The sequence below is a fragment of the Passer montanus genome, unplaced genomic scaffold (assembly GCF_014805655.1).
Source record: "Passer montanus isolate IOZ18808 unplaced genomic scaffold, ASM1480565v1 scaffold5, whole genome shotgun sequence".
NCBI lineage: Eukaryota > Metazoa > Chordata > Aves > Passeriformes > Passeridae > Passer > Passer montanus.
In genome coordinates, this window is record NW_024369929.1 from 6,256,649 (window position 1) to 6,269,041 (window position 12,393).

Sequence of the window (12,393 nt, forward strand, 5' to 3'; positions counted from 1 at the left end):
TGCTTGGCATAAATCAGGCATTTGCAGGAGGAAGCTGTCAGGACAATCTGATCTTTGTTACCCTGTCTGTTGGGAAATATCCCATGGAAAAATTAGACTTTAATTACATGAGAACTCTTAATTGAAATGAGTATGGAAAAAATGTTTAGTTGTTATGGACAGCAGTGAGGAATTAAATCACAAGCAGTGATAAAGCTAACATTCACAGAGGTTTTTTTTTTTCATTAAGAATACTTTTCATTTTCTGTTGCGACAATACTCTCACAGAAATTTTCATGATGCTTTCCAATCACAACATTTAAAAGAATGGAGGGGCTCTCAGTTTGCTGATTCTGCTGCTCACATGACTCTAGGTGGAAAAAAGTACTTTCCTGAGCTAGATTCAGACCTTTTAAACACAGTCCTTTAAATTCAGTCCTTTTAAACACACATGCTGGAATCTTGTAAAAACCCCGTGAACTTAGATTTTGCCAGACATAGTGGGACACACAATTTCTGGAAACCATGGTAAACTGTGGCCAGCAGAAAGCCCAGCCTGCTCTCCCTGCTTTGTTGTCTTGCCCAACATGCTTGTGTATCAGCAGCTGTCAGCCATTGCAATAATGGTGCCACCCAAATGCAGTTTCAGGAATGCTGGAGCACGAGACCATCCAAGGCGTGTCAGGGGTGAAACCGACAGGGCTGCGGAAGAGAACGTCCAGCATTGCTGACGAGGGCACCTACACCTTGGACTCCATCATCCGGCAGCTGAACTCCTTCCACTCGGTGATGTGCCAGCACGGCATGGACCCAGAGCTCATCAAACAGGTGGTCAAGCAGATGTTCTACATCATTGGGGCCGTGACGCTCAACAACCTCCTCCTGCGCAAGGACATGTGCTCCTGGAGCAAAGGAATGCAGATAAGGTGGGACAGCTTGTTACACTGCTCTGCAGTGCACTGCTGGAAGTCTTATTGAACTCTTGACATTGCTGAATATCATCTTGATGGAGCAGCAGATATCTGGAATATCTATTTTTCCACGTGCAAACAGGTGCAGATGGTGTTGAACTGATTTGGTGGAATTTGGTTAAAAACAGCTTACTTGACTTTGGCCAAATCCTACCTGACATTCAAGGAAATTCAGTAGAAACAAACTAAAAAATGTTTCATTATCAAGTAGGAATCAGAACTGTAGGTGAAATGTTGGTAACTGCTTCCTCAGCTTTTAGAGAAGAGTAGCAAACATATCTGCTGCTTTTTTTTGTATACTGATGGTGCAGGGGATACCTCTTTGTCTACACTAGTTTGCTGCATCCTGAGGTAAAGCCATCTGAATCATCTCCTGCATTTCACATCATTTGTTCAATGGATTTTACTGGCATATGTCAGGAAATTTAGCCAGGGCATTCCAGTCCCTCAGGTTACATCCCAAAGCCTTGTACTTTAACATGGGCAAAATCTCATTTGCCTTTCTTTTATCACATTCATGCAATTAATAGGAACAGAAACAAATGGGAAAGACTAGTTAGTGGAAATCTTTGACCATAGTTTCTAACTGTTGTGAAAGTCAAAATCCCTGCCTTAATTTGAAGAAAACAGTGTGAAGACAAAATAACAAGACAGAAAAACACATAACACAACTTCTTCTGGGAAGGAGCAGCACTGGGACAGAGATATTGCACATGCTTCCCTTTTATCCATAATCAAGCATTAATGTTCTTGATGCTCTTTTCTCTTTGTACAGATACAATGTGAGTCAACTGGAGGAATGGCTACGTGATAAAAATTTGATGAATAGTGGGGCTAAGGAAACCCTGGAACCCCTCATCCAGGCTGCACAGTTGTTGCAAGTAAAAAAGAAAACAGATGAAGATGCAGAAGCCATATGTTCAATGTGCAATGCACTGACCACTGCCCAGGTGAGCAAATCCCCATTGTCTGTCTGAGCAGCTCTCTGCTCTGTTGGTGTTGCTATCTCTGCCAGCACTGCTGTCACGCATGACTTGGAGGTTTCTTACTTGGTTTTGCTAAAACAGATTAAGTTGGAGGGGTGAAAAAAGGACCAGATCCTTTTGAGTCTGGTGTGTGAGATAAGTTTTGAACAAATGAGAGGAAGCTCAATAGATTGTGCAGGGTGCAGTGCTGTACACAGTCTCTCAGTTTTTGGAAATCCTTAGAGAAAAGTCTTTATTAAAAGACATCTCTGTACTCCAGACAGCTCTGCCTAGGGTAGTAGGAGTTGGTCTTTCTGCCATCAGAGTTGGTATCCAGCCAAGCTGATGGACAATTCAAACAGAGCTGTTGTCTGTGAGTCTGCGAACAAGAGTGTGAGGTTACTGTACCCATTAGCCTCAAAGGCTGAACCAAGTGGGTCTCAGTAAACAGACTCCTATTTATGAAAGCTCAGATTTTGTACAGATACGTTGCACTTCTTTTTCAAACCATGCTACATTTGCATAGAGGTTGTACAGGAATAAATGGACCCAAGCATCTTTGATGCTTACTGAACAATTCTCACCAGGAAAAGGAAGAAATTTTCCTTTCTTTCACAGTTGTGTCAGCACTTGCATTTGCATTAATAAAGCTATTTTGATTTATTAATTCACGTTACTGGAAGGTCACTTAGCATTCTATTGAATAAGAAGTTAGAATTCCATGTGCTGTGTTTTAACTTTTTAACAAAATGTTTTGGTTTTTAAATAAAGGGAATGGTAAAAAACCAAAGAGAATATTTAATAGGTTTTACAAGTTTCACCCATATTATTGTTTAAAATCTTTGTTGTGTAATTTTTCCTTTGGTGGTTTTAGCCCTGTTTTTAGAGAATAGCTCACTCTCTTGAAAAACAGAGAAGTTGTAAGACTACAGGAGGTCATGACTACAGGGTAAAAATTAGGGTGAGAAATTCATCATGTTTTTGGGGTGGGTAAGAGAACAATCAGTTACTTCTCGTGATTTTTTTCCATCATTTCGTATTTTCATCACATATGTAGAAATTTTGGGTTTCTACGTCATGTGTTCTGAAGGAGGCAGTCATTTAACATAGCATTGGGCAGGGTGATTGAATTCTGCATTAATCAATAAAGCAGAAAAATAACAGATGCTTGAAAATAACTTTCTTTTTTTTAAATAGCTAATTTTAAAACTATATTATTAGTAATCACGGATGCATCTGTCGATTGGTCAGTAACATGAACCTGAAAGTGATTGTTCTTTTTCACAGATTGTCAAAGTTCTGAATTTGTATACTCCAGTTAATGAGTTTGAAGAGAGAGTCTTGGTGTCATTTATACGTACAATACAGGTATGTCTGTCTTTTCATCAAAAACCATTTGACTATTTCTAAGAAAACCTCTGATCAGCCAAAATTGTTTGCACCCTGAAATACATTGAGGAAAATTAGTTAAACTGTGCTTTTTAGCTATCATAGTTTAACAGCATTGAATAGGTGAAGTCAGCCTTAAAATTTAAGCAATTAGGAATTCCTGCCTCCAGACTTACATGAAAGTGTTAGTTTCCCTGTCACTATGTATGAAGCTTTTAGGTGAGAGATTTTTGTGCCTATTCATCTTTGTGTATGTAACCTCACTTGTGTGACAACTTTTGAAGCACTAAGATTTAGATGTGCAAATTCATTCAGACCTGTGTCTGTATGTGAAGTTCTGTGCTTTGAAAACTGAGGCCTATATCTATACCAAAGTTCTTAATTTACCCCTTCTATTTTTGTATATATTTGTGAAAATGAAAAGTTTTGAAAACTCTGAAGAGAAGCAGCCAGTAGAGCAAAATTAAGGAAACAAACATGAAATTTGTGATCTATTAGAAATTGAATTACAGTATTGCAAGATAAGGGAAATTGGGAAGGTAGAACTGAGATAAAGCTGTAATTCTACTTACTGAAAAGATGGTTACTGGGCAAAATCTTCCTTTTGCAGGGAATCTAAGTATTCCCAGATTGCATTGTTAAGGGGAAGATGTGCAGAACTGAAGCAGATCAAAGTAACTGCAGGTTAAAGTCACAGCTGGTGTAAATGTGTCAGCTCAGGTTAGCACAGAGTGTGTTTGCACACACACGTCTGTGAGCACAGATCAGCTTTGCAAGGTGGCTCTTACCAGTCAGCTGGCTAAATGTCATCCCTTTCTTGTCTTTGCAGGTGCGTCTGCGAGACAGGAAGGACTCTCCTCAGTTGCTCATGGATGCCAAACACATCTTCCCTGTTACTTTCCCCTTTAATCCATCCTCTCTGGCTTTAGAAACCATTCAGATCCCAGCCAGCTTGGGCCTGGGCTTCATATCACGTGTGTGATCCCCAGGATGTGCCGTCAGTGTTAGATGGAGAACCAGTTGCCTGATATCTGTACCTGTTAAAACATAGTGAGCCACTAACCCCACGTTTTCTGAACAAAAGCCTGTCTAAGCCCAGGTGTGTAGTTAAGGTAGCTGGGAACTGCACAGCAGCACCACAGGCTGAATGCTCCTAGAAAGATGTGCATTTGTGCTCAGTCACTGCATTGATGAGGACATCACTGATTCGAACATGTCCAGAGTATGGAAATCGGGCTTGGACAAAAATTGTGTCTTCAGCTGTCTAGAGACATTTTTAGATCTTTAGTAACATATTTAAATAGTGTAAATTAAAATCCATATGTAATCTTCTCATAGGTGGGGACCAATAGGGACAGTCACAGTCCTGGACATGGAAAACTTGAAAGTAAGGCATTTTGTAGAATACACAGTCACGTGGGAGCCTGTTACATTTAATTTGTAAAAACTGAATGGAAAAACACAAACTGGCAATATATAAAGTTATTTCTTAAACCACTTCCTCATTTATGTCAGTTTGACATAAATTGTAGTGATAAGTCCTATAGCTCACTATATGCTCTAACTTAGGTGTTTATTTGTTAGAACTGTGGTTTACCAAGCAAACTAAATCGCTGCTGCACATTCTGTTGTTTTACATGTATGACAGTATCATACTAAGCACTAAAAATAAGACACTTCATTTTTTTGTTGTCAACCTTATTTACAGTCTGTTGCAGTCTGTTATTTTAACTGGATTTTTGCACATTGTATCAAGTAACACCTGTAGAGGAAAATGGTAACTAAGCACAAGTAGCACACTGGAAATTACACATTTAGTTATTTTTAGAAGTAGTTAGCTAAAAATACAGAATCTGGAAACAAACGATCAGAAGTCAGTAATGATTTTAGTATTTATTTAGGTTACAGTCTGTCTAATGTTCTTTGTTTGTAGACCCCAGAGATGGCATTGTGTATTTTAAGTATAATCTCTTGGTTTTTTTGCCACTTAAAAAAAGAAATAACTACAGAGGAAAGTCTTCTTTCTCACTGGAATATGAGAGGAAAAACTTTAATAGAAAATTTCTGCAGTAGCCCAAGGCTCTCATTCTTAGAAAGGTTGACTAACAAGAAAGTTAAGTAGGTTTTGACTATGATGCTGTCACTTGACTATGATTCATGCTGATTTAATGGTTGGAAATCAGAGTGCATAATGAGAAACTGAGTTATTTTGAATGTTGCACATTTTACTGGAAAGATTTTTCTGTCTCACACATCTTGGATCTGCCATATAAAACTCACATTTCACAATGTGAGGCATAAGCGTGGAAGCCTGGCGCAAGGTTCCAGTTCTGTGGTGGATGGCTCAAACATACATGTAAAAATAAAGCCACACACATTGCTCAGTTGCATTGTGCAATATTTTTAATGTATTATAATAATCTGCATCTTAGTGTTAACATTAATTTATTTTACAATATTGATAAATAACCTAGAGGTACACTATTAGACTGTTTGGTGCTCCTCTGTTTGCCTGCAAGTTCACAGAGAAAAGATTTGCTGTTAAGCAGACTGAAACATTTCAGTTTTGTTTTACTTGAAAGGCAGACATGCTGTTTGTATGGTTGCTAAAACTGGAAATAAAGACAACATAAACTTTCTCAGTATCATTTGAAGATGCTCCTGTCATCTTGTATTCAAATGGCCCATATTACATTTGATGGATCATGCCAGTACTTCCAAGAATTTGTACTGCATTGTAAAAAGGTTCTGAATGATCTTTGCTAAATGATTTAGGTTTTCCTCTGCATCATATACCAAACACTCAATTTTTGCTTGATTTCTGAAATTCTGGCTGCTGTGAAGTGGCTGCAAATGAGGTGTAAGGTCGTTTTCAGACTGTCAGGTACTGTACTTGTGAGAATGTAATGGCAAAGCCTTCGCATCCAGTAACAGGGTTAGGAAAGAAAACACAGGAGAACATGCTGACCTCCCAATTTTTTTTCTCCTATTGAAAAACAAACAATTGGCATTACAGTGTGTTCATACTGTAGATCAGGAAATGTATCCATTACTTAAGCGTTAGTGTTTAAAATGTATGCCTAAATGTATTTTTGTTTATTTTTGCAGTTTGTTTACCTGTAAAAAGCCTTATTGTATCGTTTCCTTAAAAAAAGCAGTGTCTAGTAATTTATAGGTATCATCCTTAAACTCAGTGGTTTGACTGGTATTACTTTTGTATCACATTAAAAGTATATGCTGCTTGACATGTTTTAAAGGAAAATATTTTTGAGTTGGAATAGATGTGTAGTTGGTAATTCATCTAACATTTTACATGGCAGTATTTTACATGCACTTTTCAGAAGTAAAATTTTAGTGTGAGTGTATAATATAACTTTCACCTTAGGACTAAAATCTCTTTAACCATGGAATATAATGCAGAATTATTTAAAGAACTTTTTTTTCCTTTGAATCATTGTTATGCTCCTTTAATGTGGACATATCTTTTATATTTTAATTTATTATCTATTGAGATTATAGATTTTATCAGATGCTGGAAAAATACTTGTCAATGACCCCTTAGAAATATATACAGTTATTCTACAGATTTTGCACAATAATTACCTCATTCAGTTTGGTGTATTTTTATTCCAGTGATCACTTTATTCTGATAGGTCTGTTTAGGACACAGTCTTCTATCCAAATTTTGAAAAATTGTTTCTCACACTTCAAACTGGGATGGAACATAAAAGTGCTTAAGTCGGTTAACTGAGATTAATCTGTTACAGGAAAAAGTAGCATCAGTTTCATTGAAAGTGGATTGATATCCAGCAACATTTGTTCCCAACTTGGAAACACCAGCAATTGCAATTTGAAGGTCTATATGTAATTTGTGATTTAAACTGAACACATTTCAAATACCATACTAAAACTATGAGCAAACACTTGGGTTTTTTAAGATGCTGATACTTCATGCGATGAGTAAAAGCCTTTAAACATAGGTTTTCACTTGATGCCACTACAGTACATAGATGAAAAACAAAACATTGTCAGAATTACCTGAGCTCTGATCTGTTGTAGTGTCTGATGTTGTACTTAGTAAATGTATGCATCATAAAAACTGTAGCCTAATAGCTATCACTGGAAAATGTCCAAATAAAAGTACAACTGTACAGTTTGTTTCAGGGTTTCTTTGGTTGGTTGATGGCTCATGAGCTGTGTGCTGGCATAGACCCCAGCTGGTCACAGGGTTCCCTCTGCCTCCACGGCAGGCTTGGTGTTGACTGCCAAGGGAGTTGGTTAAAATCTGAGGATGTGTAAATACACACCCAGATAGCAGCAGTGTGCCATAAACTGCTGTGCTTATGGGAGAATGCTTTGTTCAACATAACCCACTTCTGGTTAGGGTGTTTTGTTGTCTGATATTAAATGTTCCTGAAATAAAATTTGAGTAACTGCATTCCCTTGTGTGCTATGGAAGCTCCTTGTGTTGGGTGGAGGGCTGGTGGGTCTAGCAGGTACCTGCCTGCTAAAACACGGCATTGTGATTATTCAAGTCTTCTTCCTCATAAATTATATTCAACTGTAGCACCTGCTAGCACTTTAAACCTACTAAATGCACTCAGAGTTGTTATTTTTTATCTTATTCTGAGCTTGTCATAGAAATTCCTTTACAGCGCTTTGTAGGGCGGTGATTAATGTGTCTGTTGGTTCTCTCCGCTGGGTCAGGACTGCTCCCTGGGGACCCTCTGGCAGCCGCCGTGTCCGTCATTCCCGCTCCCTAAAGGTGTGTCCGAGGTGCCAGGACGGTGGCTGGGAGCACGCCCAGCTCCGGACGGCCAGAGCCGGGATCCTGCTGCCCGCTGTGCCGGGCTGTGCGGGCCGGGCCGGGCGGGAGCGGGGCAGGGCCGCTCCCCACGCCCCGGGGCGGGGGCCGGGCCGCGGCACCTGCGGAGCCCTGTCCGCACAACCGCGGCTGTGCCCCGATGGCGCTGGCCGAGCTCTACACGCAGGTGAGAGGGGCTGGGGAAGGGCTGAGGGCAAGGGGCTGTGTGGGCTCCGCCGGAGCGGGGCTGAGGCTGGCCCGAGGGCAAGGGGCCGTGCGGGCTCCACTGGGGCTGGCCCGAGCTCAAGGGACCGTGTGGGTTCCGCCGGAGCGGGGCTGGGGCTGGAGAAGGGCTGAGGGGAAGGGGCCGTGAGGGCTCTGCCGTAGCGGGGCTGGGGCTGGGGCTGGCCATGGGGAAGGGGCCGTGAGGGCTGTGCCGTAGCGGGGCTGGGGCTGGGGCTGGCCATGGGGAAGGGGCCGTGAGGGCTGTGCCGGAGCCCTTGGTGCCCGCGGGCGGTGGGCACAGCGCGGAGCCGCCCGTGCGGGGCACCGCACACAGGGCACCGTGCGGAGACACTTCTCTTTGAGAAAAAACGCTCCTTTTGTGAGAGTCTCGGCCTCCGCGAGCAGGTCTCGCTGTTCTAGCCAGCGATTAGGCGACGTGAAGGTTTAACTGCCCTTCCCTGGGCGCTCAGGCTCGGAGCGCCGCGCTTTCTGCTGGGCAGATATTGAATGTGTGCGGCAGAGCTTGGCCCTAAAGCAGATTCTTCCTCTTTAAAGCGCCTCCTGAAACTTTTGCACAACTTTTCCCTCTTCTCCTGTAGTCGCCGGAGTGTTGTGACGTATCGTTTGTTTGCTTAGCTTTAAATAACAAGCCAGCAGGGGTATGTGGGTGATTTAGTGAGCCTGTCGCTCACCTTGCAGCAGCAGCTGCTCCCAGCGAGCCGGGTGCTGCAGGGCTCGTGGGTCCCGCTGCTGCTCGGAGCCGCTGCGAGAAGGAGCGCGGTTTTCCCAGGAATGCTGGAGAGGTGAAGGGGGAAGGAGTGCGGGTGTAACCTGACACGGAAATGAGCAAACTCCCGTCTGTTTACCTGCGAGGCAGGGTTTGGAGACAGCCAACTCTCTAGGCTGGGTGCATTTGCCAGTGGAGGCTCCTGCAACTCCAGGGGCCTTTCCTGAAGAATCAGGAGTGCTTTTATCACATTCTCCTCCCTCCCTTTCTCGTCCTTGACCTAGTGCAGTTCATTTTCTTGCATGGGAACACACTGTGTGCCCCTGAGGCTGTTTGGTGGCGATATTCTAACTCACAAAGAACAACAGCAAACAAAGAATTCAATTTAACAAGCACTTTTTGTAAGCCAGGAGGAGATCAGCATAGTGTAGGAATGACACAAATAACAATTTTGAGTTGGATAAACACGGAAAACTCAAATATAAAGCTAATTTAGCCACGTCTTTCATGTGGCCATTATATAAATACTTGTGGAGCTGAGCTTTTGTCCCCTCGGTCAGATAGATGAAAACATTGCCACTACAGTTGTTCGGGGTTGTTTAGAAAATGTCTTTGGGATTTGGATATTGTGTGAAAACTGCCATCATGCTGAAAGCATCAGCAAGGAGGTGTCATGGAAGCAGCTGTGGTTGTTCACCCCCTGATGAGCACCAGGTTGGTGTGTGGCACACTAGAAGGGTCAATGTCTGTCCTTAGAGATACTGAAAACCCAGCTGGAGAAGTCCCTGAGCAGCACAGGCTCACTCACAGGACGTTCTTGTGCAAGTCCCTCCTGCCCTACATTGTTTGGTGGTGATCCTTGGGGTTAGAATTAAGGCAGCTACAGCTGTGCAGTGCAGCTTGCAGGTGTAGGCACCCACCTGCAGGCTCAGTGGGGTTCTTGGGGCAGAGACTCTCATGTTCTCAGGATCTGCTGGAGCTTCCAAGGCTCCTTCCAAACTGGAGAAGAAAAAAGTCGCTTGTGCCAAAACCTGTAACAGTTGCAGCACCAAAAGGAAAGAGAATTCAAGTCCCCAAGGGATCCGTGGGTCTGCTCACACTCCATGAAATGGTGACTAATGTTAATTTTTCAAGAAAGCAGCTGCAGCAGTTCTCACAGGTTTATTTAAACAGCTTGTTTCAACTGACCATGAATACAGCTAGGGTGAGGGAATTAAGGGAAGGGTTTTGGCTATCAAAACAGAAAGATGCTGGAAGAGTACACATTACAGTTTATTTTGTGAGTAGGACAACGATGTCGTTTTGTCAAACCCTGTCAGGATGAGAAGGACACACTCCACATCAGTAAAGTAATACCTACTAACTGAGGTTTCCAGCTTTGTTATATCCTTTTAAGGACTGTCGCTTCCCACAGCTTCTCAGGCAGAGCATTTAAAGAAGCTGCTTTTGCTTCTGCATTTTAACTTCAGCATAGGAGAACTAAATGGTTCAAACAGCATAACTTACATTCAAATATTTTTTTTCAAATATCTATGCTTCAGTAGGTTACAGATACCTTGCTGGGATGGAGCTAAAGTATGCTTTAAAGAAAGAAACCAGCCAGTAGTCTTTGAAGTTTGTCCTAGAGCAGGGAAAGATGTTTGGAGGTTGCACTTCAGTCCCATTAAAAGAAAGGGAACTGTGCAGTCTTTCTTAGGTATGACAATGTGCCTATGGCAAAATGCATTCTGAGTTCAGTGTCCTCTACTTGAATTCAGGGAAGTGATTTTCTATACCTGATTGTCTGAATTCTGGTGATGAGATGCTTTCTCTGCTACTTGCTTATTTGAACCCTCCTAGAAACAAGGTCTCTCCCTTAAGTGTGTTTTATTCTTTGTTCAGTGTTAGAGGATTTGAAGAGCCTGGCAACAGTCTGGCCCTTGCTCACCTTCCTGCATGCTGTGTTGTTCTGCAGACTCTGCTCTGAACAGGAGCAGAATATGCATGTCTGAAATTAATGAGTCTGCTTTCTTTTTTTATTCTTTCATAAAAAATAACAAAATCATAAAAAATATATCCTGCTGTACAGAGCTAATATTAATCGCCAAAAGTCCCAGAATGAGGTTGCACTTGATGTTTGAAAGGTATTTTTTAATGCTAGCCTGGTATTATGATAGTAGCTAAGTTAACTATTGTCTTGTTTTTCTGTTACAGTACAACAGGGTTTGGATCCCTGATAATGAAGAAGTTTGGCAGTCTGCAGAAATCACAAAAAACTACAAACCTGGAGACACTTTTCTGCATGTGCAATTAGAAGATGGAACTGTAAGGAGAAAAGCCTGAATTATTGTGGGGTTTGCTGAGATATGTTTATGCAGAAACATAGCATCACCATCCTGGGATCTGAATAACATGTACACATTTCCCTTTTTCATCATATTGAAATTGGTACAGTGCACATCTGCAGCCCAAAAATACGAGGAGTGCAATTCCACTGTTGGTATTCATTAGTATGGAGAACATATCTCAAAGATTGCTTTGGAGACAAGCCCTGAAACTCACCCTAAATTGAAGTGAAAATCAGAAGTGCACAGCAGGCATAGTTCTCTCTCACAGAGCCAGCTTTTTGCTTTTTCAGTTGGTTTGTGTAAGATTGTTAATTTCAATATCCAAGTTCTTTAAAGATTTAATACTTTGACAGTATTTCTGTATTTCTGCATTCCTGTTCCATAAAGATAAATATGAAAGGTATTAATTTATTTTAATGGATTTGTTGAAAGAAACAGAAGTGAGTTTTAAATTTTCTGTAAAGAAAACTGAGGTGTTACAAGTAAGGATAATTATAGAGCTGACTTGAGTTCTGACCAGGTCTTCACTTTCATTCTGTTGCAGCTGATCTGTTATTCTCATCTGTACTTGAAATATTCTTTTTTTAGAGAGCTAAACATGTGTCCCATTTTTACAGATTTCAATACAAAATATTGTAAGTAAAGAGAATGAGTCTTTCTTTTTCATAAGCAACAAACACTTCAGTTCCCCCAAGTTCAGTAGGATGTATGGAATCAATGAAACAGAAGATTAGACAGGGTTCCATCAACTCTATAACTTCATGTAAAGGTAGAAGATTTGTATTTATGCAAATATAATGCATTTTATAACATTTCAAGTAATTTTTACTTGAAGGAGCTGAGTTACCCTGTTGATCCAGCTGCTTTGCCACCACTACGAAATCCTGACATACTTGTTGGTGAAAATGATCTCACTGCACTCAGTTATCTCCATGAACCAGCTGTTCTACACAACCTTAAAATTCGTTTTGTGGAGTCTAAGCTTATCTACACATATAGTGGTAAG

The 12,393-nt window shown here is 41.3% G+C and overlaps 2 protein-coding genes across 2 annotated transcripts in view; both read left to right on the forward strand.

The window, feature by feature from the left end:
- Positions 1 to 7,742, forward strand: part of MYO5A (myosin VA) — an 87,317-nt gene extending 79,575 nt beyond the window's left edge. Inside the window, 4 exon segments of the mRNA XM_039722992.1 lie at positions 623 to 905; positions 1,726 to 1,900; positions 3,203 to 3,283; positions 4,134 to 7,742. Of these exon segments, the coding sequence (XP_039578926.1) occupies positions 623 to 905; positions 1,726 to 1,900; positions 3,203 to 3,283; positions 4,134 to 4,286 (692 nt within the window). The 3' untranslated portion in view covers positions 4,287 to 7,742.
- A 487-nt stretch (positions 7,743 to 8,229) lies between these two features.
- Positions 8,230 to 12,393, forward strand: part of MYO5C (myosin VC) — a 33,886-nt gene continuing 29,722 nt past the window's right edge. Inside the window, exons 1-3 of the mRNA XM_039723549.1 lie at positions 8,230 to 8,295; positions 11,254 to 11,364; positions 12,223 to 12,388. Of these exons, the coding sequence (XP_039579483.1) occupies positions 8,269 to 8,295; positions 11,254 to 11,364; positions 12,223 to 12,388 (304 nt within the window). The 5' untranslated portion in view covers positions 8,230 to 8,268. The remainder of the gene's footprint in view (positions 8,296 to 11,253; positions 11,365 to 12,222; positions 12,389 to 12,393) is intronic.